This window comes from Phocoena sinus, chromosome 9 (assembly GCF_008692025.1).
Source record: "Phocoena sinus isolate mPhoSin1 chromosome 9, mPhoSin1.pri, whole genome shotgun sequence".
Taxonomy (NCBI): domain Eukaryota; kingdom Metazoa; phylum Chordata; class Mammalia; order Artiodactyla; family Phocoenidae; genus Phocoena; species Phocoena sinus.
In genome coordinates, this window is record NC_045771.1 from 44,686,714 (window position 1) to 44,712,641 (window position 25,928).

The 25,928-nt window shown below is 39.8% G+C and overlaps 3 protein-coding genes across 14 annotated transcripts in view; 1 reads left to right on the forward strand and 2 right to left on the reverse strand.

Annotated features, from left to right (window-relative positions):
- Window positions 1-8,296, forward strand: part of KBTBD2 (kelch repeat and BTB domain containing 2) — a 73,115-nt gene extending 64,819 nt beyond the window's left edge. For 5 of the 6 annotated variants that reach the window (XM_032642367.1, XM_032642364.1, XM_032642368.1 and 2 more), the window contains one exon: window positions 1,572-4,266. In XM_032642367.1, coding sequence (XP_032498258.1) covers window positions 1,572-3,107 — 1,536 coding nt within the window. In that variant the 3' untranslated portion in view covers window positions 3,108-4,266. Of the gene's footprint in view, window positions 1-1,571; window positions 4,267-7,192; window positions 7,332-7,367 lie in introns of those variants that run through there. The other variant, XR_004351348.1, reaches the window with a different exon arrangement.
- The window catches only part of AVL9 (AVL9 cell migration associated), a 92,461-nt gene continuing 68,623 nt past the window's right edge, over window positions 2,091-25,928 (reverse strand). For 4 of the 7 annotated variants that reach the window (XM_032642363.1, XM_032642362.1, XM_032642357.1 and 1 more), the window contains one exon: window positions 14,793-15,282. The gene's annotated coding sequence lies outside the window, so the exon portion shown is untranslated. Of the gene's footprint in view, window positions 2,214-2,659; window positions 2,738-14,792; window positions 15,283-23,000; window positions 25,437-25,928 lie in introns of those variants that run through there. The other 3 variants (XM_032642356.1, XM_032642359.1, XM_032642358.1) reach the window with 3 other exon arrangements.
- Window positions 15,456-17,456, reverse strand: LOC116759066 (V-type proton ATPase 21 kDa proteolipid subunit-like). Its single transcript, XM_032642384.1, has one exon. It carries the CDS (start codon window positions 16,359-16,361, stop codon window positions 15,744-15,746), a length of 618 nt encoding a protein of 205 aa, XP_032498275.1. The 5' UTR covers window positions 16,362-17,456; the 3' UTR covers window positions 15,456-15,743.

A 25,928-nucleotide genomic window follows, 5' to 3' on the forward strand; every position in this document is an offset into this window, starting at 1 on the left:
AATATTTTCCTCATTTTCTCCAAAGGGAGAAATAAAGTTTCTCCAAAGGGAGAAGCTTTAAAGGTTAAATTCTGGGAGTACAGTTCATGATACCTAGTAGGTACTTGATAAATGTGTGCTGAATAAATGTGAATGATGCCGGTCGAATGCCAGTTTCTGGGTGTAACTCTGGGAACCAGAACTCAGTCTGTCCATGCCTTAAGTACCTGTCTTCCTTTTTAGTTCTGTATTCTTCCCCCCCCATAAATTGTGCAGTGTCCTACTATACCTATAACTCTGGGGACACTAAAGCCATGGTTGCTTCCTGGTGCTTTAGAACGGAAGACATTCATACCCTAAATCCAAACCTAAAAGGGAGAAATGCCTACTGTAAGAACTGTCTTTCTTCCATAGCTTATATGTTTTCATTACCTTTATTAATTTTTTAGCAATTCTAAAAGCACGTTTTTTTTAGAATTGCTAAAAAATTGAGGAATTTTAAGAAATTTGGATTCCAGAACACTGTTGTTATAGTGATACCTTTCCTTATAATTTTTTCTATCATGTTAATGAAACCTATAGGCATATGCTTGGCCAAATGCAAAACAGCACTCTGCCTCTGGAAGTAAGTTGCCCTGGCAAGCCTGGGAATGTGACATTTTATGACTACCAACATGGCTTTTACTATTAACCACATGAAATGATGTTTTTATATGCCAGATTCTGTACTAATGCTTTATATAGGTTCTCATCTAATCCTTAAAATAATCACTTGTAAGGAAGGATTTCCCCATCCTACACAGGAGAAAGCTGAGGCTTAGAGAAGTAAAGCTACTTGTCTGATATTGTACAAGTGTTGACTGGCCAATCCAGGTTTTGAATCCAAGCAACCTGACTTCTTATCATAAACTGCTTCTGGTCAATCACTGTGACGTTGAATAAGTATAGTAGGTAGCACTTCTGACTCGAGATCTACTGTTTTTTAAGAAACAACAAATCTAGGAAAGTTAGAGTGGCTAAGATGGGTCGTTTAAATGTAGGTAATTTGTAATTGCACATGAATATATTCTTTTGATTGGTTATCCTACTGCTCCATGTAAGAAAGGCAAATAATAACTACTGTTAGGCATTGTATATGATTTTCTGCTTCTATATGACTGTCTTGTCCATGTTGAGAAAACCAGATTCCAGCTTCTCAACAGTAATCATTTCCTATACTGATTTACATTGTTTTCATTTGGTTCTCTCAATTACATATTTTGCTAGGCTTTAAAAAATACATAACTTATGCATGAATTAATTTCTTTCCCTTTCCCTTTAAGGCTGTTTAGGTTTTTAAGAGCCTATTTAATGTTATACTACTGACTCCTAAACAGGGCAGTTAAGTAGGCCACTGGACAGGAATACGAAATGCAAAACTATGCATAGTCTTCTAATTTTATTATTACTGGAAGATTATCTCTTAGCCCAAACATGTGTATCTAAAAATAAAAACTACAGTATAGGGATCTGATTAATATACCTGTGTGTTACATAAAAATAAAATTTGTCTAGCCTGCCTTTATCAGCCTTTCTTTTCCCTTCTATTTTAGGTAGAAGATGTGTTACAACGTTGTCGAGAATATTTAATTAAAAAGATAAACGCAGAGAACTGTGTGCGATTGTTGAGTTTTGCTGATCTGTTCAGTTGTGAGGAATTAAAACAAAGTGCTAAAAGGATGGTGGAGCACAAATTCACTGCTGTGTATCACCAGGAAGCTTTCATGCAGCTGTCACATGACTTACTGATAGACATTCTCAGTAGTGACAATTTGAACGTAGAAAAGGAGGAGACAGTTCGTGAAGCTGCTATGCTGTGGCTAGAGTACAACACAGAATCACGATCCCAGTATTTGTCTTCAGTTCTTAGCCAAATCAGAATTGATGCACTTTCAGAAGTAACACAGAGAGCTTGGTTTCAAGGTCTGCCACCCAATGATAAGTCTGTAGTTGTTCAAGGTCTGTATAAGTCCATGCCCAAGTTTTTCAAACCAAGACTTGGAATGACTAAAGAAGAGATGATGATTTTCATTGAAGCATCTTCAGAAAATCCTTGTAGTCTTTACTCTTCTGTCTGTTACAGCCCCCAAGCAGAAAAAGTTTACAAGCTATGCAGCCCACCAGCTGATTTACATAAGGTTGGGACCGTTGTAACTCCCGATAATGACATCTATATAGCAGGTGGTCAAGTTCCTCTGAAAAATACAAAAACAAATCACAGTAAAACAAGCAAACTTCAGACTGCCTTTAGAACTGTGAATTGCTTTTACTGGTTTGATGCACAGCAAAATACCTGGTTTCCAAAGACCCCGATGCTTTTTGTCCGCGTAAAGCCATCTTTGGTTTGCTGTGAAGGCTATATCTATGCAATTGGAGGAGATAGTGTAGGTGGAGAACTTAACCGGAGGACCGTAGAAAGATATGACACTGAGAAAGATGAATGGACAATGGTAAGCCCTTTGCCTTGTGCTTGGCAGTGGAGTGCAGCAGTTGTGGTTCATGACTGCATTTATGTGATGACACTGAACCTCATGTATTGTTATTTTCCAAGGTCTGATTCATGGGTAGAAATGGCCATGAGACAGACTAGCAGGTCTTTTGCTTCCGCTGCAGCTTTCGGCGATAAAATTTTCTATATTGGAGGGTTGCACATTGCTACCAATTCTGGCATAAGACTCCCCTCTGGCACTGTAGATGGGTCTTCAGTAACTGTGGAGATCTATGATGTGAATAAAAATGAGTGGAAAATGGCAGCCAACATCCCTGCTAAGAGGTACTCAGATCCCTGTGTTAGAGCTGTTGTGATCTCAAATTCTCTGTGTGTGTTTATGCGAGAAACCCACTTAAATGAGAGAGCTAAATATGTCACTTACCAATATGATCTGGAACTTGACCGGTGGTCTCTGCGGCAGCATATATCTGAACGTGTACTGTGGGACTTAGGGAGAGATTTTCGATGCACTGTGGGGAAACTTTATCCATCCTGCCTTGAAGAATCTCCATGGAAACCACCAACTTATCTTTTTTCACCGGATGGAACAGAGGAGTTTGAACTGGATGGAGAAATGGTTGCACTACCATCTGTATAGTCAGGAGTTCAGGGAGTGCACGCCTGATCTATTTGCTTCGTCATTTTCTTTGCTAAATGAGAGAGGCTATGAAAGGACTGAATATGAGTACATAAAAATCTATCTTTGATAAATTTTATTTTTATGCCCTACTTAATATTTGCATCAGTATAATATATATCAGTGAGTCTTAAGAAAGATATGCTTCCATAATATGAAATAGATTATCCAATAATTGAGAAACTTCTATGTGTATCATGAGCATAAACATCTGGATTATCTCACATTGTTAGCCCTGTGTATGTACAGTTCCCAAAGTTCTCTTATTAAAGTAGTTTCCTGTTCCTAGTGTGGTATATCGCAAATTATGCTGAGGTTATTTTATTATATGTATTTCATTCCTGTGCTTCTGTTCTGAAGTCCTGGAATAGTTTTTTTCGGTGTAGTTAATTGAGCTGCACTTAACACTAATGTCCATGTTGGTATTAGAAATGTTGTCCAAATCCTATAGTTGAGGAAGATCTTCCACTTTATGGTATTGCACAGGGAAAGTATGACTGCAGGATCAGTCTAACTATTAGGTGCATGTATTCTCTTTTCACTAACTTATACTTGTCTATCTAGAATACAGGTCTTCCAATCAGCTGGTCATTTACCAGGTGTGGACTTAAGTTGCTGGGCTTGCAATAAGAATTGCTAGTCCCTCATTTTGCGGGTCTGTGTGGAGCTTTAATCAGTAAATGCCTCCACTTTCTGTATTACATTAACATTGGCTCATGCATATAACTACCTGCTGCTGTCGTATTTCTCCATCTTAAAGATTTAGAGTGGGTTAACCAGGTCATTACATCTTAATTTAATAACAAACATTACTGTAGAGTGATTGTGTATAGATATTCGTTAGCTGTCAGGGTGTGTTTTTTTTTAACCTGTTGTGTGTGGGGGGTAGGAATAGAAAGGTGAACTGTTCAGGAATTCTCTGCACTAGCAGTGCAGAAGAGCAGATAACTAGTGCTGCTCTGGCATTAATCCCAGGAACCACTAGCAGTAGCGGGGTGCCGCCAATCTAACATGAGCACAGGTGCTTCATGACAAACATTACTAGCATGTTCAACTGCATAATGTTCTGGCACTGTATTTTGAATGACATTAATTTATTAAATAAATTGTATATATTCAATATCTGTTTTTCTTTTGTGATGGGAATTGTGTGCTTTTAGTTTTAGTTTTACGGGGTCAGCTTAGTTTGTGACAGGTGATTTCTTCAGAATTTTGTTGATTATATGATACTTGTCTGATTTGAGCCTTACTGTAGGAACACAAATTACATGAAAAGTAAGAGGCAAACCAGAGCCTAATGTTACCAAAAAAAAAAGATTTTTAGTTATTTGAATGGGCCTTGTCCTCTTTCACATACGGTTTTTTCTGCCTCAAACACTCTTCCCCTTTGACTGGTTAGCTCTCAAGTGATTATACATCCTAGTTTGTGCCTGTTTTCCCTTTCCCTTTGAAAAGTGTCCCTGTTTGGATAGTAAATGATATGGTAACCCTGGTTGAATTCAGTTTACACTTCAGGTAACTTCCTCCAACTGGCTTAAAAAAAAAATTCTATTGATACTACCATGAGTTCCCTTTGTTTAACTCTCAACTATGGGACTTCCCTGGTGGCCCAGTGGTTAAGACTCTGTGCTCCCAATGCAGGGGGCCTGGGTTCCATCCCTGGTCAGGGAACTAGATCCTGCATGCTGCAACTTAAAAAAAAAAAAAAGATCCTGCAAGCCAAAACTAAGACCCGGTGCAGCCAAATAAATAAATAATTTTTGAAAAAAAAAAAAAAGAATAAATCTCAATTGTACCCCATATTACCCAATACTCGTTAAACTATCTTATACGTATAGATTGTTTTCACCACTGCCGTGAGGGCAAGGGCTTATGTCTACCCTATTTCTGCATCCTCAACATCTAATAATGCCTGGCACATAGTAAGCATGCAATAAAACCTGTATAAAGGCATGCATAGGTCACAAGGGGAATCTGAATTACAGTAAATCATTCAGACTACTATTTTGGAATTGCAGTAATTATTGGAGTATCTGACAGTATGGAAAAGGATTTGTCAGTAGATTAACATCAAATGAGCTGCCATTAAAAACAAAATTTCCGGGGCTTCCCTGGTGGCACAGTGGTTAAGAATCTACCTGCCAATGCAGGGGACACGGGTTCGGTCGCTGGTCTGGGAAGATCTGACATGCCGTGGAGCAACTAAGCCCGTGTGCCACAACTACTGAGCCTGCGCTCTAGCGCCTGTGACCCACAGCTACTGAGCCTGCAAGCCACAGCTACTGAAGCCTGCATGCCACAACTGCTGAAGCCCACGAGCCACAACTACTGAAGCCCGTGCACCTAGAGCCTGTGCTCTGCAACAAGAGAAGCCACCACAATGAGAAGCCCGCGCACCTCAACCAAGAGTAGCCCCCATTCACCACAACTAGAGAAAGCCCGCACACAGCAACGGAGACCCAACGCAGCCAAAAATAATAAAATAAAAATTAAAACACAAACTTCCCAAAACAAACAACAAAAAACCCCACAAACTTTCCAACAATATAAAAAGGAATTTAACTAAGTGGGGTTTATCTCAGGAATGAAAGGTTGGTTTAACATCTGAAAATCACAGAATATATTAACAGAATAAAGGAGAAAAATCATATCATTTCAATAAACAAAAATTATTTGACAAAATCCAAGGACCATTTGTGATATATATATATATTCATAGAAGTACTAGAAGAAACATGGATTAATTCCTCTATAATGAGGGAGTAGGGAAAACTTTCCTAATAATAGCTCAAATTCCAGAAGTAATAAGACAAAATGTAATTTCACATACAAAAAAATAAAACTTTGGTATAGAGTAAGACACCTAGGCAAGACACCATAGGCAAAGTAAGAAGACGACAATACAGGAAAAAAATTTCAAGTGGTAGTATCTCTAATAACTTTAAAGAGCTTTTAAAAATAAAAAGGCCAAGATCTCTAAGAAATTGAGCTTCTGAGGTGAAAAATAAACCATATAATATATGCTAAGAGAAACACAATAAAACCAACACTGAGATGCTATTTATCATGTATTGGCAAAAATCCAAAAGTTTGAATACTGTTGGTGGAGAAACAAGCACACCCATACATTCCTGATAGTCCTGCAAAATATGGTAGCTGTGGGAGATTTGACAATACTGGTAAAATAACCCTTTGATCACAATCCTATATCTAGGGATCTCTCCCAAAGATAAGCTGGCAAAAGTATTTTTTAAATGTATGCACAGGTCTGTTATTCCTTACAAAAGTATTTGTAATCGCAAGAAGGCCAGAAACAACACAAAATCCATCAGCAATTGGTTAAATCAGGATTGGTTAAATAATGTCAGATCCAAAAGTAGATCTCCAGAATATGTCATTAAAGGGCAAAGTGGAGAAAAGTGTGTATATACAGTAAAATGTACATTATTTACAAAATTTGCTATATGTTTAAGCTAAAAAGATAAATATAAACATTTTTAAATGGTTAACTAGAGGGAAAGGAAAAGAACAGTATGAGGATTAAAAATAGAAGTCGTCTTTGAACATACCTTGTTTTATAAATTTGACTTTGGAATTATGTAAATATTTTACATAATTATAAAACAAAATTAAAATTAAAGATTTTAAGATGAAGCAAAAGAATCTAATAGTATATGGGGGTGGCATAACCCCACAAAAAGGAAGTTTCAATCAACTTAAAACAGTAATTTGTGCATCCCTAGTGGAATAAACCCTAAGGAAAAAAAAGGAAAAAAAAACCTTTAACTTTTTTTAGTCACATTATTAGTGGTAGTGTTGGTATTAGTATTCTAAGACTATTGTGTGTGTATTGTGGTTAAAGCAAATGAGTAATAATCTAACCTGTTATTACTAGAATCTTCTTAGAACTGGAATTCCCTGCAGAGGAGAAAGGAAGAGTAGAAGAGGATAAGTAAAACCCTGAGTTTGCAGGGTTTTATAAATTAAAACCCTATACAGATTCATAATACATTAAAAAAATTTTTTTTCTCCTTTCTGTTGAACAGGCCTCAAAACAGTCACCAATCCTATGGCAGTGAGCATCCTAGCCCATGGATGGTAGTCTTGAAATAATACTTCCCACTAAAGGAAACAAAGATTCTTGACAAAAAAAAAAAGGCTAATTCCAGATGTGAGACAAGAAAGGTACAAAAAAAAAAAAAAGAAAAAAAAAAAAGAAAGGTACAAAGGAGGCTATAAGTTAGAGATAAGATGGCAGAGTAGAAGGACTTGAGCTCACCTCCTCTCATGAAAAACATCAAAATCACAACTAACTGCTGAACAACCATCAACAAAAAAGACTCGAACCCACTAAAAACGATAGTCTACATCCAAAGACAAAAAGAAGCCATAATGAGATGGTAGGAGGGGTGCTTTCATGATATAATCAAATCCCATACCTGCCAGGTGGGCAACCCACAACCTGGAAAATAATTATATTGCAGACAGAGTTTCTCCCACAAGAGTGCAAGTTCTGAGCCCCACGTCAGGCTTCTCAGCCTGGGGGTCTTGCATCAGGAGGAGGAGCCCCCAGAGCATTTGGCTTTGAAGGCCAGCAGGGCTTGAGTGCCTGAGCTCCACAGGACTGGGGGAAACAGAGGCTCCACTCTTAGAGGACACACACAAGGTTTCACATGCACTGGGAGCTTGGGCCAGACCTACCTGTGGGTCTTGGAGGGTCTCCTGGGGGAGGAAGAGGTCAGCCGTGGCACACGGTGGGGGCAAGGACACTGGTGGTGGAGGCCCCAGTGAATATTCATTGGCATGAGCTCTCCTGGAGGTCACCAGTTTGGTACTGAGACCTGGCCCCATCCAACAGCCTGCAGGCTCCAGTGCTGGGACACCTCAGGCCAAACAACCAACTGGGTGGGAACACAGCCCCACCCATCAGCAGACAGGCTGCCTAAAGTAGTCCTGATCCCACAGTTGCCTCTACACATATCCCTTGACACGGCCCTACCCACAAGAGGGACAGGACACCCAGCTCCACGCACCAGTGGCCACAAACACAGAAAGTTAGACAAAAAGAGTCGGCAGAGAAATATGTTGCAGACAAAGGAACAAGATAAAACTCCAAAAGACCAACTAAATGAAGTGGAGACAGGCAATCTTCCTGAAAAAGAATTCAGAGTAATGATAGTAAAGAGGACCCAAGATCTCAGAAAAAGAATGGAGGCATAGACCAAGAAGATACATGAAATGTTTTACAAATAGCTAGAAGATTTAAAGAACAAACAAACAGATGAATAATACAATAACCGAAATGAAAAATACACAAGAAGGAGTTAATAGAATAAATGAGGCAGAAGAACGAATAAGTGAGCTGGAAGACAGACTGGTGGAAATCACTGCTGTGGAGCAGAAGAAAAATGAATGAAAAGAAATAAGGACAGTCTAAGAGATCTCTGGGACAACATCAAATACACCAACGTTTGCATTGTAGGGGTCCCAGAAGGAGAAGAGAGAGAAAACGGGCCTGAGAAAATATTCAAAAAAATAATAGCCGAGAAGTTCCCTAACATGGAAAAAGAAACACTCAAGTCCAGGAAGCGCAGTCCCACATAGGATAAAACCAAGGAGGAACACATCAAGACACATATTAATCAAATTCACAAAAATTAAAAACAAAGAGAAAATTTTAAAAGGAACAAGAGAAAAGCAGCAAATAACATACAACGGAATCCCCAAGAGGTTATCGGCTGATTTCTCAGCAGAAACCCTGCAGGTCAGAAGGTAGTGGCATGACATATTTAAAGAGAAGAAAGAGAAAAACCTACAACCAAGAATATTCTACCCAGCAAGGCTCTTGTTCAGAGTTGATGGACAAGTCAAAAGCTTTACAGGCAACCAAAAGCTAAGAGAATTCAGCATGACCAGACCAGCTTTGCAACAAATGCTAAAGGAACTTCTCTAGATGGAAAAGAAAGGCCACAGCTAGAAACAAGAAAATTATGAATAGGAAAGCTCACCAGTAAAGGCAAACATACAGCAAGGTAGGAAATCATCCACACACAAATATGATATCAAAACCAGCAACTGTGAGATAGGAGAGTACAAATGCAGGATATTGGAAATGCATTTGAAATTAAGAGACTAACAACTTAACACAATCTTGTATATATATAGACTGCTATATCAAAACATCATGGTAACCACAAACCAAAAATCTACAGTACATACACACACACACAAAAGAAAAAGCAACCCAAACACAACACTAAAGATAGCCATCAAATCACAAAAGAAGAGAACAAAAGGGGAAGAAAAAAGACCTACAAAAGAAATCCGTAACAATTAACAAAATGACAATGGGAACATAATATCAATAATTACCTTAAATATAACAGATTAAATACTCCAATCAAGTCATAGACTGGCTGAATGGATACAAAAGGAGGACCTGTATACATGCTGTCTACAAGAGACCCATTTCAGATGTAGGGACAAACACAGACAAAGTGAGGGGATGGGAAAAGGTATTCCATGCAAATGGAAATAAAAAGCTTGAGTAGTAATACCCATGTCAGACAAAATAGACTTTAAAATAAAGATTGTTACAAGAGACAAAGAAGGACACTCCATAACGATCAAGGGATCAATCCAAGAAGAAGATATAACAATTGTAAACATATATGCACCCAATGGACTTCCCTGGTGGCGCAGTGGTTGAAAGTCCACCTGCCAATGCAGGGTACACGGGTTTGAGACCTGGTCCAGGAAGATTCCACATGCTGTAGAGCAACTAAGCCCGTGCACCAAAACTACTGAGCCTGCGCTCTAGAGCCCGCAAGCCACAACTACTGAGCCCATGTGCCACAACTACTGAAGCCCACATGCCTAGAGCCCGTGCTCCGCAATGAGAAGCCACTGCAATGAGAAGCCCGCACACCGCAATGAAGAGTAGCCCCCACTTGCCACAACTAGAGAAAAGCCTGGGTGCAGCAATGAAGACCCAATGCAGCCAAAAATAAACAAATTAACTAATTTAAAAAAATATATATATATATGCACCCAACATAGGAGATCCTCAATATATAAGGCAAATGCTAACAGGCCATAAAAGGAAAAAATCAACAGTAACACAGTAACAGTGGGGGACTTTAACACCCCACTTTCATCAATGGACAGATCATCCAGACAGAAAATCACTAAGGAAACAGAGGCTTTAAATGACACATTAGACCAGATGGACTTAATTGGTAATTACAGAACATTCCATCCCAAAGCAGCAGAATACACATTTCTCTCAAGTGCACATGGAACATTCTCCAGGACAGATCACATGCTGCACCACAAAGCAAGACTCGGTAAATTTACAAAAATTGAAACCATATCAAGCATCTTTTCTGACCACTATGCACTATGAGATTAGAAATCAATTATAAGAATAAAACTGTAAAAAAAAAAAAAAAAAAAAAAAGAATAAAACTGTAAAAAACACAAACACATGGAAGCTAAACAATATGTTACTAATCAACCAAGGGATCACAGAAGAAATCAAAGAGGTAATCAAAAAATACCTAGAGACAAATGAAAATGAGAACAGTGAGCCAACATCTATGGGATGCAGCAAGGGCAGTCCTCAGAGGGAATTTTACAGCAATACAATCTTACCTCAGGAAACAAGAAACACCTCAAATTAACAACCTAAAATTACACCTAAAGCAACTAGAGAAAGAAAAACAAACAAAACCCAAAATTAGTAGAAGGAAAGAAATCATAAAGATCAGAGCAGAAATAAATGAAATAGAGACAAAGAAAAATACAGAAAACATCAATAAACGAAAAGCTGGTTCTTTGAAAAGATAAACAAAATTGATAAACCTTTAGCCAGAGGCATCAAGAAAAAAGGGAGAGATCTGAAATCAATAAAATTAAAAATAAAGATACAACTGACACCACAGATATATAAAGGATCATAAGAAAGTACTACAAGCAACAACATGCCAGTAAAATGGACAACCTAGAGGAAATGGACAAATTCTTAGAAATGTATAACCTTCCAAACCTGAACCAGAAAGAAATAGAAAATATGAATAGACCAATCACAAGTACTGAAATTGAAACTGTGATTTAAAAACATACAACAAACAAAAGTCCAAGACCAGATGGTTTCACAGACGAATTCCATCAAACATTTAAAGAGTTAACACCTATCCTTCTGAAACTATTCTAAAAAACTGCAGAGGAAGGAACACTCCCAAACTCATTCTATGAGGCCACCATCACCCTGATTACAAAATGAGACAAAGATACCACAAAAAAAGAAAATTATAGGCCAATGAACATAGATACAAAAATCCGCAACAAAATACTAGCAAACAGAATCCAACAACACATTAAAAGGATCATACAGCATGATCAAGTGGGATTTATCCCAGGGATGCAAAGGTTTTTAAATATCTGCATATCATTCAGTGTGATACAAATTTATCTTTTTTCAAAAAAAAGTCTTTTAATTGTTCAAAATAGCACAAAATGACATCGCACTATGGTAATATTGAGTCACGGGGGTTACTCTACAATAGACGAACGGGCTTACAGTTTCCAGAAATGAGAGATCAAAGGGTGGTCGGGAATAGGGATGGGGGAAAACAATGAGACCAGGCAGTGGGCTCCAAGGTGACTAAACGTGACGTTTTCCACACATTAACAAACTGAAGAATAAAAAACATATGATCATCTCAATAGATGCAGAACAAGATTTTGATAAAATTCAACACTGATTTATGATAAAAAGTCTCCAGAAAGTGGGCATAGAGGGAACCTACCTCAACATAATAAAGGCCATATATGACAAGCTCACAGCTAACAACATACTCCCAGTGGTGAAAAGTTGAAAGCATTTCCTCTCAGATCAGGAGCAAGACCAGGATGTCCATTCTTGCCACTCTTACTCAACATAGTTCTGGAAGTCCTAGCCATGGCAATCAGAGAAGAAAAAGAAAGAAAAGGAATACAAATTGGAAAAGAAGAAGTAAAACTGTCACTGTTTGAAGATGACAAGATACTATAGACAGAAATCCTAAAGATGCTATACCAGAAAACTACTAGTGCTCATCAAAGAATTCGGTAAAGTCGCAGGATACAAAATTAATACACAGAAATCTCTCGCATTTCTTTCTTTTTTTTTTTTTAACATTCATTTATTTATTTGGCTGCAGCAGGTCTTAGTTGTAGGACGTGGGATCTTCATTGCAGCACGCAGGATGTTCACTGCAGCATGTGGGCTCTTTTAGTTGCAGCATGCAGGATCTAGTTCCCTGACCAGGGATCGAACCCAGGCCCCCTGCATTGGGAGCACAGAGTCTTAACCGCTGGACCACGAGGGAAGTCCCTTTTGCATTTCTATACAGTTAACAATGAAGGATAAGAAAGAGAAATTAAGGAAACAATCCCACTTACCATCACAAAGAATAAAATACTTAGGAATAAACCTACCTAAGGAGGCAAAAAACCTGTACTCGAAAACTATGAGATGCTGATAAAAGCAATTGAAGATGACACAAACAGATGGAAAGATATACCACATTCTTGGATTGGAAGAATCAATATGGTCAAAATGATTATACTACCCAAGGTAATCTAGATTCAATGCAATCCTTATCAAATACCAATGGCATTTTTCACTAGAACAAAAGTTTTTAATTTGTATGGAATCACAAAAGACCCTGAATAACCAAAGCAATCCTGAGAAAGAAAAACAGAACTGGAGGAATCAGGCTCCCTGACTTCAGACTATACTACAAAGCTACAGTAATAAAAACAGTATGGTATTGTCACAAAAAGAGAAATATAGCTCAATGGGATAGGACAGAAAGCCCAGGAATAAACTCATGTACCTATGGTCAATCTATAACAAAGGAGGCAAGAATATACAATGGAGAAAAGACAATCACTTCAATAAGTGGTGCTGGGAAAACTGGACAGCTACATGTAAAAGAATGAAATTAGAACATTCTCTAACACCATACACAAAATAAACTCAAAATGGATTAAAGACTTAAATGTAAGACCGAATACTATTTAAAACTCTTAGAGGAAAACTTAGGGCACTCTTTGACATAAATTGCAGCAATATCTTTTTGGATCCACTTCCTAGAGTAATGAAAATAAAAACAAAAATAAACAAATGGGACCTAATTAAACTTAAAAGCTTCTGCACAGCAAAGGAAACTATAAATAAAATGAAAAGACAATCCTCAGAATGGGAGAAAATATTTGCGAACAATGCAACCAACAAGGGATTAATCTCCAACATATACAAACAGCTCAATATCAAAAAAAAAAAACCCAATCAAAAAAATGGACAGAAGATCTAAATAGACATTTCTCCAAAGAAGACATACAGATGGCCAAAATCACATGACAATATGCTCAACATCCCTAATTATTAGAGAAATGCAAATCAAAACTACAGTGAGGGCTTCCCTGGTAGCACAGTGGTTGAGAGTCCGTCTGCCGATGCAGGGGACACGGGTTCGTGCTCCGGTCCAGGAAGATCCCACAAGCCGTGGAGCGGCTAGGCCCATGAGCCATGGGCACTGAGCCTGCACGTCCGGAGCCTGTGCTCCGCAACGGGAGAGGCCACAACTGTGAGAGGCCTGTGTACCGCAAAAAAAAAAAAAAACTACAGTGAGGTATCACTTCACACCAGTCAGAATGGCCATCATCAAAAAGGTTACAAACAATAAATGCTGGAGAGGGTGTGGAGAAAAGGGAACCCTCCTACACTGTTGGTGGGAATGTAAACTGGTACAACCACTATGGAGAACAGCATAGGGGTTCCTTAAAAAACTAAAAATAGAACTAGCATATATGATCCAGTAATCCCTCTCCTGGGAATATATCTGGAGTAAACCATAATTACAAAAGATACATGCACCCCGATGTTTCATTGCAGCACTATTTACAATATCCAAGACATGGAAGCAACCTAAATGTCCATCAACACAGGAATGGATAAACAAGATGTGACACACACACACACACACACACACACACACACACACACACACACACACACACTGGAATATTACTCAGCCATAAAAAAGAATGAAATAATACCATTTGCAGCAACATGAATGGACCTAGAGATTATCATACTAAGTGAAGTCAGTCAAAGACAAATATCATATGATGTCACTTATATGTGGAATCTAAACAAATGATACAAATGAACTTATTTACAAAACAAAAACAGACCTACAGACTTCAAAAACAAACTTATGGTTACCAAAGGGGAAAGGTGGGAGGGGAGAGGGATAAATTAGGAGTTTGGGATTAACATATACACAGTACTATAAATAAAATAGATAAATCAGGCTTCCCTGGTGGCGCAGTGGTGGTGACCACATGACGGCGCAGTGGTTGAGAGTCTGCCTGCCGATGCAGGGGACACGGGTTCGTGCCCCGGTCCAGAAACATCCCACGATGCCGTGGAGTGGCTAGGCCCGTGAGCCATGGCCAAAAAAAAAAAAAAAAAAAAAAAAGATAAATCAACAAGGACCTGCTGTATATAGCACAGGGAACTTTACTCAATGTTCTGTAATAACCTATATGGGAAAAGAATCTGAAAAAGAATGGAAATATGTATATGTATAACTGAATCACTTTTCTGTACACCTGAAACTAACACAACATTGTAAATCAACTATACTCCAATATAAAATAAAAATTAAATTAAAAAAAGAATAACTTCAATTGCAAAAAAAAGAAAGAAGAAATGTACAAGGAACCTAGAATATCTTATTATACCAGATATAAAGAAAGCTATCAAAGACTATTAGAGTCACGTTAAATGACTCTGCAGCCCACTAGTCAACAAGAACCATTGACCAGGTCTGACTACTGCTCCATGGGATGGGAGACACCTGGGATTCTTGACTGCTGGACCCACAAGGACAGCAGGCACTGTAACCACCATTCAAACCTCCTCATCAATCGCACAGTGTGGGCAAACCTCTGGTCCCAGGAATATGGTCTGGTGGGCCACAGGGGCCTGACACCCAAGGGCAAGTGTGCAAGAGGTAACTGCAAACGTGTGTTCCACTGTGACTCAGCATCGAGGCTCCCTGGAATCAGTTCTCAGGTCTGGCTGGGCAGAGATAGATGAGGCCACAAAAAATTAAAAATGAACCAAAAACCACTGAGCAGAGAGAGGGCAGTATGAGCAACAGTAAGAATAAAAACTCCAACAAGAGGAAGATATATTAGGCTAGTGATTTGTTGAAAAGTAAAGCTTCCGAATTATAACACATCTCCCTTTCATTTTTTTTTGACCCAGACCAATACCATGTTTATTTCACAAACACTGGGAAGATGGGTTGGAGGTAGAGGTGGGACACGGGTGCAAAGCTGCACACAGTCATCAGCAGCCCACTCGCCACACTGAGGGTCCAGCCAGGCAGTGCCTCCAAGTCCACAGGCAGCAGAACTGAGTGCAGGGAGGGCCCTGAACACCAAGCCCCGTGAAAGCCTAAGGGGCCCAGCTCCAGCTGTCCCGGGAAAACCACAAATAAATAAGAGTGGGGGGGGGGCCCCACCCACACAGATCATCTAATCACCCATCTTCACTCTGGAGGTCTGAAGGATTGCAACGATGACCCCAAAGAGGCCGATGGCACTGCCAAAGATCTCCACAGTGAGAATCTTTACAAAGAGGCTGGGGTCCTGCACATCAGCCAAGGTGGCTCCACTGCCCACGATGCCCACACAGACTCCACAGAAGAGGTTAGACAGGCCCACCGTGAGGCCGGCCACAAGCATGGAGTAGCCTGCATGGTAGTTTTGATGGCCAATGGCCTTGGGGTCAGTAGCACTGCAAGGCTCAGCCATGTTGCTCATGACAATCGCCATGATGATGCCGTAGATGGCCACAGCCTCACAGAAGATGATGCCGATCAGGTTCTTGGTCTTAATCCTGGGGGCCTTCACCCCTTCCCCAGTGATGGAAGAGCCCGTGATGTAGATGCTCCATGCTGCCCCAACCACAGACAGGGAGATAGCTAGGCCAATGCCCAGGTTTGACCACATGACGGGGGAAGTCTCCGTCAGGAACCATGCCACATCAAAGCGGAAGCCCAAGTCAAAACTGGTGTAGCAGATTCCCATGACGAGCAGGCAGGCCCTGAAGGCCACGAAGACCCCGGAGTAGAGCAGCACTAGGCCCGTCATGGCGGCAACGACGCCATGGTGGGGCGGGAGCTCAAACCGCGTCCCTGCATCCGCTGTCCACCCTGCAGCCTGTGGGCCCGCCCCGCAGTGTCACCTCCCCTTTCATTTTTATTGTGATTCCTTCTCCCTGTTATTTTTCATTGTACCAGTAACATTATTTTTAGAGGAAAAACACTGAAATACAAACATTAATATATGTATTTGAAAGTAGATATTTTCCCAATACTAAGCACATGCTGTATCATATTTTCCATGTTGAAAATATTCTTCTCTCTGTGGGAGAGTGCCAACTGTTTAGTGGTACGCAAAGGAACTTATTTTACTCTTGATCCACGGAACCTCCTAGGGGATACCACTGTAAAATATGTCAATTTTTTTTTTCCCTGGAAATGGTCTACTAAATATTTAATCTCTTTTCTTTATTATCATGAGAAATTAAAACACTAGTATGAAAAAATTTTAAATTTCTTAATTATTTTTATTTGGGAAAAGTGTACTCATTAGAATATATGGAATATTAAACCCTAAATAAGAGGACTTTTTATCAAAAGAAATATCATTAATCATCTAATATAATGAATGTCAAAAATTCTATTTGTGTTCCTGCCAAAATACAGAAACTTATTTTTAAAAACTGAACTATTACTTTCTTTGTGTGTGTGTGTGTGTGTGTGTGTGTGTGTGTGTGTGTAATTCAGATTTTATTGATTATATCATTCCATACAATTTTAAGTAAACAGACTGAGAAAATAAACTGGGAATATTAAACAGATGATGGCAATATTGATGAAAATGTTCAAGTGTTTTACATAAGGTAGTAAGAGGCACCACTGCCACCATCACCCTCCGAAATTTGTATGTTTCACATAAAAAGAGTAAAATAGTTTATTGGCATTCAACTAGCATTATCCTTTGTAATTTATGCACCAAGATACACCTAAACAACTGCAGAATCTTCAGAGCAAAACAAAGCATTTTCTTTCACTAGCAGATATAGCAGTTTCAGTTTCTTTATAAAACAAGCAAACATGGGCTTCCCTGGTGGTGCAGTGGTTAAGAATCTGCCTGCCAATGCCGGGGACACAGGTTTGAGCCCTGGTCCGGGAAGATCCCACATGCCACAGAGCAACTAAGCCTGTGTGCCACAACTACTGAGCCTGTGCTCTAGAGTCTGTGCGCCACAACTACTGAAGCCCGCGTGCCTAGAGCCCGTGCTCCGCAACCAGAGAAGCCACTGCAATGAGAAGGCTGCACACCACAACGAAGAGTAGCCCCTGCTCACTGCAACTAGAGAAGGCCCACACGCAGTAACAAAGACCCAATGTGCCCAAGAATAAAAATAAAATAAAATAAATAAATTTAAAGACCAAAAAAACCAAGCAAACAAATCTACACACACAACCCCAAAACAAAAGTTGGCATATTTCAGTGGTCCTGAATTTTGATGTTTCTACTTGTATTAATTAAAGAAATAAAATGTGATTCAGCATTTAAAAATGAGACTGATCTTCTTCACCATAATTATACTTACTTTATAATTCAAACGATTTAACTGAAGCCGATGTTAACCCAGCAAAAACCATGGATACAACTCAAACTGCTCTTTGGCTAAGGAAATTTCTTTAAAAGTTAACTATTCTTTAAAAACTCAAACCCAAGCTGCAACAGCTGTAACATTAAGAAACAACAACTGACCCTTCCAGAAACCACAGCGGTAGTTCCAAGTGTTTTGAAGCTGGGGAACATATACAGAATCACTGTAAATCGCACATACACATCAGTAACTTCCTGATAAAACTGTACTAATAGTTTCCTCTATTACTGACTAAAAAAATAAATCAAGCAGGTACTACAGTTCAGCATTTAAAAGACTTCTATGCCTACTTTTACAAAGACGCTTGGGCTGAGACATACATTTGTATACTTGAAAACAAACAAGGCTTGAAATGTGGTTTTATGTGAAACCACTTAGAAGAACTCAGTCATCAAAAAACTAAAGATACGCAACAGATAAATAGGAATTTATTAAAACCACTGTCTCTAACAATATAAAAATTAAATATTAAGGCATCTTTTACTCTCATCTTGGTATATGCAGCAAAGAGAAGTGTTTTAAATAGGAACCAGCACTTCCATTTCAAATGCTTTCTAACACATTTGGCAGATTTTCTTTCTTTCTCCTATTCCACATTCCATTGAAAGCTCTCATGATCAAACATCATGACCCAAACCAAAAGTATAAACAGATACTGACTTATTAAAAAGCAGTTCACCCTTGAAAAATAAAAAGGAACTACAAAGAATATTCTGTATAGGGAATTTCCTGGCGGCCCAGTGGTGAGGACTCTGCGCTCTCACTGCGGAGGGCCCGGGTTTGATCCCTGGTCAGGGAACCAGGATCCCACATGCTGCGTGGTAAAAAAAAAAAAAAAAGAATTATGCATAAAGTTCAAATACTAGTATTTAAATTTCTCTGAAGCAATTTGCGCTTCAGTAATTAAGAGAAAGAAGGGATGAAGACTTAAACACGAGAAGCCTATTAATATGGATCACGCTGTGGACTCGTTCACTCAGTAGTCTGCTCTGTTGAGAGGAGAATTTGAAAAGGGCTTCATACTCCCTTAAAAAACAAAAATCACATTCACCAGAATAAGATCATTTAAATTAAAACTGATTATATATAATTCCCCATATTTGTCCACTTATGAAGCTCAATTTCTTCATAAAATATACTAAACAGTAACATTTTCACCTTTTATTAAGGCAAGTTTGGGACTTTTATGTTTGTAGAGTAACAGGCCATAGCATGTAATCTTGCCAGCCCTCCCGCCTCCATCAAGTGTGAATGTGATCAAGCCTCTACACCCAGATACCAACCTATGAAACTACAGATGTTAGAAGAACATGTTAAATTATTTTTGCCTAAAGGATCCAATCAGCAAAATCCAGATCTTGGAAAACTGTACAGGACAAATGACCCAATTTCTTCAACAAATTGGAAAAAAATACAAAGTTGTAGAGGAGGAACCTGTGGTCACTTGAAAGATTTATCAACTAATGGCCTTGTGTAGACTTTAGTTGAGTACCAATTCAAACAAACTAAAAATAAATATGGCTCCACACAAACACTTATACACAAGTAATTATTCGTAATAACCAAAAAAATGGATAAACAAAGCCTGGTAAATCCATACAAAGGAATATTATTCAGCCACAACAAGGAATGAAGTTCCTTATTCATGTTACAACAGATCAACCTTAAAAACTTTACACAAGTGAGGGTGTTAACCGAACCAGGCTTGTTCTGCCGGATGCGCAGAAAGTCAAAATGGTGAGACGCCGAGGTTTGCAGCAAAGTGAGACGGGAAGACAAATCTCAAATCTGCCTTCCCAAAGGCAAGGGGCTCAGGTATTTATGGGAAAAAGAACAAAGAAGCAGGGCAGTCTGAGGCGTGGAGAGAGAGGAAAGGTTATTGGGAAAAGGTGTGGTAATTGTTCTGGGCAGGCCTCTGCACGTTCAATATGTCACAAGTGGATGCTCCCATATGCCCAGCTGAAGGGTCAGTGGTCCTATCCAGTCCTAAGCAGCTCGGCTCAAACCAGACAGAGCTGACTCTTGGCTCAACCTGAAGCCGAGGCAGCTGACTCCAAGTTCCTGGAAAACACCTTGGGCAAACATATTGTTTAAGCTACGTGCTGCTTGGAGGACCCGAAAGTCTTAAAACCTTGATTAGTTAAGGCAGGTGACATGGATTGCACCATGGTTTCAAATGAAGCCAGACATAAAAGACCACATATTGTAATTATTCCACTTATATGAAATATCCAGAAGAGGCATACCCACAGAAATTAATTTGGAAATGGGTAGCGACTGCTAATGGATACAGGGTTTCTTCTGATGGATACAGGGTTTCTTCTAGGTGTGATGAAACTAGTGGTAATGATTCTATAACTTTGTGAAAATACTATAAACCACTGGACTGTACACTTTAACAGGGTGAATTTTATGACATGTGAATTGTACCTCAGAAAATACAGCATTCGTGGGACAAATGAAAATTTGAATACTGACTTGCTACTTGATAATATCATCAGTTTATAATATTAAAAAATATTTATTTTTTGAGATACATTCTCAAAAATTTACAGATGAAATACGATGCTAGAATTCGCTTTAAAAATAATACAGAATAGGTGGGAAATCATTATTTTGAGTAAGGATTACATCAAGCAAGAATCATCAATGGACTCTGTAATGGTCCTAACATATGTCCACCAATTCTTTGATATTCTCCCTTCAAGAGTTGGGACTTCAGGGAATTCCCTGGCGGTCCAGTGGTTAGGACTCGGCACTTTCACTGCCAAGGGCACGGGTTCAATCCCTGGTCAGGGAACTAAGATCCCACAAGCCGCGCAGTACAGCCACACACACACACACACACACACACACACACACACACACACAAGTTGTAACTTAAAAAAAAAAAAAAAATTTGGAGCTAAATTTCCCTTCTCTGGAATGTGGGCTGGACTTGGTCCCTCACGTCTAATGAGTTGACTGTAGTGGAGGTGACAGTGTGTGACTTCTAAGACTAGGTCACAAGGCTTTGCCCTCTCCTTGCCCTCTCAGGAATCACTTGCTCTAGATGAGGCCAGTACCATGCTATGAGGACACACAAGCAATCCCAGGGAGAGGCCCATGTGGCAAAGAACCGAGGCCTCCTCAGTTCTCACTAACTAAGATCCCACAGGCTGTACGGTGCGGGGGAAAAAAAAAAAGTTCTAAAGAACACAATTGACAAAATTGGAATAAGAATGGTACAGTAGATAAAATTATTGAGTCAATGTTCAATTTACTGAGGTTAATAATTATACTATGGTCTATAAGAGAATATCCTTATTCTTAGGAAATACAGAATGAAGTATTTAGGGATAAAGTGTTGTGATGTATGTTACCCTCAAATCGTTCCCCCAAAAAAGTGTGTGTGTGTGTGTGTGTGTGTGTGTGTGTGTGTGTGAGAAAGAGAGAGACCTACAAATGAAGCAAATGCAATAAATATTAATAATAGATGAAAGTAAAGGGTAACGGGTATTTGGTTTTTTTACTATTTTCATTTCTGTAACTTATATGTAGGTTTGAAATTATTTCCAAATAAAAACTTTAGAAAATCATATGGCGGGCTTCCCTGATGGCGCAGTGGTTAAGAATCCACCTGCCAATGCAGGAGACACGGGTTCAAGCCCTGGTCCAGGAAGATCCTGCATGCCGCGGAGCAACTAAGCCCATGCACCACAACTACTGGCCTGTGCTCTAGAGCCTGAGAGCCACAACTACTGAGCCCTTGTGTCACAACTACCGAAGCCTGCACGCCCTAGAGCCTGTGCTCTGCAACAAGAGAAGCCACAGCAATGAGAAGCCTGTGCACCGCAACAAAGAGTAGCCCCCACTCATCGCAACTAGAGAAAGCCCGTGCACAGCAACGAAGACCCAACGCAGACAAAAAAAAAAAATCATATGGCGAAAATATTCTATGGGAGGGAGGAAAATAAGTGAGGGTAAAGATGAAAAAGATTGACTATAGGGGACTTCCCTGGCAGTCCAGTGGTTAAGGCTTCCAATACATGGGTTGTGGGTTCGATCCCTGGTCAGGGAGCTAAGATCACACAACCTCAGGGCCAAAAAACCAAAACATAAAACAGAAGTAATATTGTAACAAGTTCAATAAAGAGTTTAAAAATGATCCACATAAAAGAATCTTAAAAAAAAAAAGAAAAAGATTGACTAAAACTGATGAGTACTGAAGCTGAGTGGTTTATTATAAAAGGCTTAGGAACTTCCCTGGTGGTCCAGTGGTTAAGACTCTGAGCTACCGCCAATGTAGGGGGCCTGGGTTTGATCCCTGGTCAGGGAACTAGATCCCGCAGACCTGGCACAGCCAAATAATTTTTTTTTTTATTAAAAAAAGGAAGTTTATTATACTCTCCTGACTACGTTTGTATGTATTTGAAAATTTCCATAATGAAGGTAAACAACAATGAAGCGACTGAACTTGAAGATCCCCTATGTCTCTATGAGTTCAATGGTCTTTTTGAGCATGGTGGGTTATGGATGATGTGAATTTGAGTTTCACCTTCGTTCAAGTTTTTCCTCCAAAAATTGGGGATAATAATTTCTACTAATAGGATTATTAACTTTATATTACACATGTCAAAGTTGTTAGCACGTTTTCTAGCATATCCAATTGTTCAATATGTCAGTAATAATTATTACTATTGGATGAATAAGTGAAATATAAAGATTAATTTCCAGAGGTTAAAAGAAGTATTGTCTTCGGAGTTTGTTGTTAAGGGATTAGACCTGCATAACCACGACCATTATAGGCATAAGGTATTGGAATAGGTTCACCCTGGGTGCTGCGGAAAGAACAACGTCCTTATAATTAATTAGGTTAACTCCTACGCTTAAGAAATTTTTTTTTTTTGCGATACGCGGGCCTCTCACTGTTGTGGCCTCTCCCATTGCGGAGCACAGGCTCCGGATGCGCAGGCTCAGCGGCCATGGCTCACGGGCCCAGCCGCTCCGTGGCATGTGGGATCTTCCCGGACTGGGGCACGTACCCGCGTCCCCTGCATCGGCAGGCCGACTCTCAACCACTGCGCCACCAGAGAAGCCCAAGAAAAAATTTTTAACAGGATGTAACAGAGTCCTCTATTTACCCAAAATATCTTGTACAGAGCCTCCAGTAAAAGTACAAGACATAAAATTAGGAGCTTTTCCATCATTAAACAAAGGACTGGTGGAATCAAGCCTGCATTAAAAGTTGTGGTCAAACACACATAAAATTTACCATGTTAAGTAATTTTAAGTATACAGTTCGGTGGCACTAAGTACATTCAAATTGTTGTGCCAGCACCACCACCATACACCTCCAGAACTTTTTATCCTGCAAAACTGAAACTCTGTACCTATTAAACAATAGCTCCCCATTCCTCCCTCCCGCCAGCCTCTGGCAACCACCCTTCTCATTTCAGTCTCTGTGAGTTTGACTATTCCAGGTAACTCACACCAGAGGAATCAATACAGTAGTTGTCCTTTTGCGGCTGGCTTATTTCACTGAATGTAATGTTCTCATGGTTCATCCACATTGCAGCATGTATCAGGTTTCTTTCCTTTTTAAGGCTGAATAATATTCCACCGTATGTATATGTATCCACCATATTTTGTTTATCCAGCGATGGACACCTGGGTTGTGCACACCCCGTGATGACTGTGAAAAATGCTGCTATGAACCTGGGTGTACATATATCTCCTCCAGTCCCTGCTTTCAATTTCAAGCTTGGATTTTTACAATTTGTGGGAGAAAGTTATATTTTAAATTCCTCTTACCATCTGGCATTTAATTTGTTTGTTGGATGTGTTTAAGTGACCTGTAAGGGGACAATGATAATGCTTTTCTTGATAAAATACTAACATGAATGGTCTTGACCTATTCATAATAGCTAAGCTTCCGTTTCATTTCAGGTGAGCTCCTTCATGTGCAGCACTACTCACATGACTATTGGAAAGTCATTTCAATTGGAGGGATTTGAAATAGCAACCTTGTTTTAGGCTTTGGATGCTGGGTGAGGATGGGGAAAACTGAAGCTGGTCAAGTTCATGGGAAAGGGCCTGGTTTCTCTTCAGCAAAAAAGTCTTCCTCTTTGAGGTCTGAGAACTGTTACTTGCTCACATTTGATTTTCCGCGTGCACCCCTGTACGATGGCACTTCTTCCCTCTTTCCTGGAGGGTTACATAATTATGCAGCTCAACATCCTGGGCCTTTTTCCCCCGGACAGTACTTTCTGGAACTGCTAGATTTCCAGATGAGAACTGTCTATTCTGGATCAGACCTAATTTGGTCATCTGAATTCTCTTGGGTATGGAGAGTTTTTCTTACCCTTGGCCTACTTTTTGTGCTGCTAAATATCCTCTTACAGTTCCACCAAGCACTTTGTAAGACAGAAAGAGTTGAAAGCACTGCTTCTTTTGCTTTCTCAGGTCCTCTGGCTGTTTCAGTGCATCAGTTACATGGTGCTTCCCTGGTAAGCCACAACCACAGAGGAAGGAAAGGAAGGTTTTGTTCATGTCACAATGTAACTCAAGTGCCTACTATGTGCCGTGCTCCAGGCCTCATAGTTCATTACAAAACTGGAACAGTAAGGATGGTGATAGAAATACATTCAGGGCTCAGTTGGGGGCAAAAAGGCACTGAAGGCCTGAGGGCTCTAATTCCCATGCAGTGTGCTTGTATTCTGTGCCCTGGCACAGTTCAGAAGCAGAAAATCACCATTGTGTTATTGACCTCATATATCAACTCATTTTTCCATGTTCCCATAGCAACGTGGGAGAAACTGAGAAAAGATATAGGAAAGAGGAAGAAAAAACGCAGGGGAAGCAAGCTGGCCTCCTGCTTCCTCTGTATACTTCAGTAGATCCTGCATTTTCCTCTTCTCCTCGTTACCCCAGTTTCCACAGTGATTGTTCCGGTAGCTGTCAAATGTGACAATGAACGTCGCACTCACTAGTATAACACTGAAGCATCATAACTCAGTCCTCCTCTGTTGGTTGTTCCCAGTTTTTCATTTTTCACTATAATGAAAAATGCTATGACAAAGAACTCCATGTACATGGCTTTTTTCTTTTTTCTTTTTTTTGCCTTTTGGATTATTTCCTTGATATTAACTCTTAGGAATGGAATGCCAAGCAGGCTTGCGGTGGCGGGGGGGGGGGATTAAGTCCATTTACATTGAGTTGGACGCTCTCCTGATGAAGGTACAGGGTCATAAAAATGTTCATGCCTGCGTTTTTGACACTCCTTAAAAGTGCATCTCGTTGAAAGCAATGAAATAAGCGTTAGCTTAACATTCACACACACTCAAAGAAGACCTCCGCTGGAGTGTGCAGGAACTCGATACAGCACAGGAAGCACTGTATCATGGAGACCTAAATAAGGAAGGAATAAACAGTCAAGTGCTGGGGAAGACCTCCTCTTCAGTCACATCATCTGGGAGGATTTTGCTGGAGCAGCTTCCCACCTAAGAGAGGATTTGAAAACCACCAATCTACCTCCTTTCTTTTATTCAGAACATAGACCCAGAGAAGTCTTTTTTTTAACATGCCCAAGGTCACATAACAGTCTAGGACTGTATTCTGCCTTCAGCTTTTGGGGTTCTCTGTACAGACATCCTCTCCTAGTAAGTAAGGGAAACTGAGGTAGCGATTGGAACCCAAGGGAGGCGGCCCTGAGGGAGGCGGCCCACGTGCTTCCTTGGGCCTTTCCTCTCTCCTCTTCCCATCTCTCTCCCAGCCTAGAGGGATGAGAAACACCATCTTAAATCGGGTGGTGGAGCGTTCATTTTATTGTTTTCCTTTATACCCTACACATTGGATAAAAATTCATTTGAATCTCTTCAGTTGTTAATTTATAAAGAATTAAAAATTGTTGAAAGCAAATGTGTATTCAAAGCTAACTGCGTATCAGATAAACTGCCCTTGCTTGTGCTTAGGAAATTCACACTTTCCTTTTA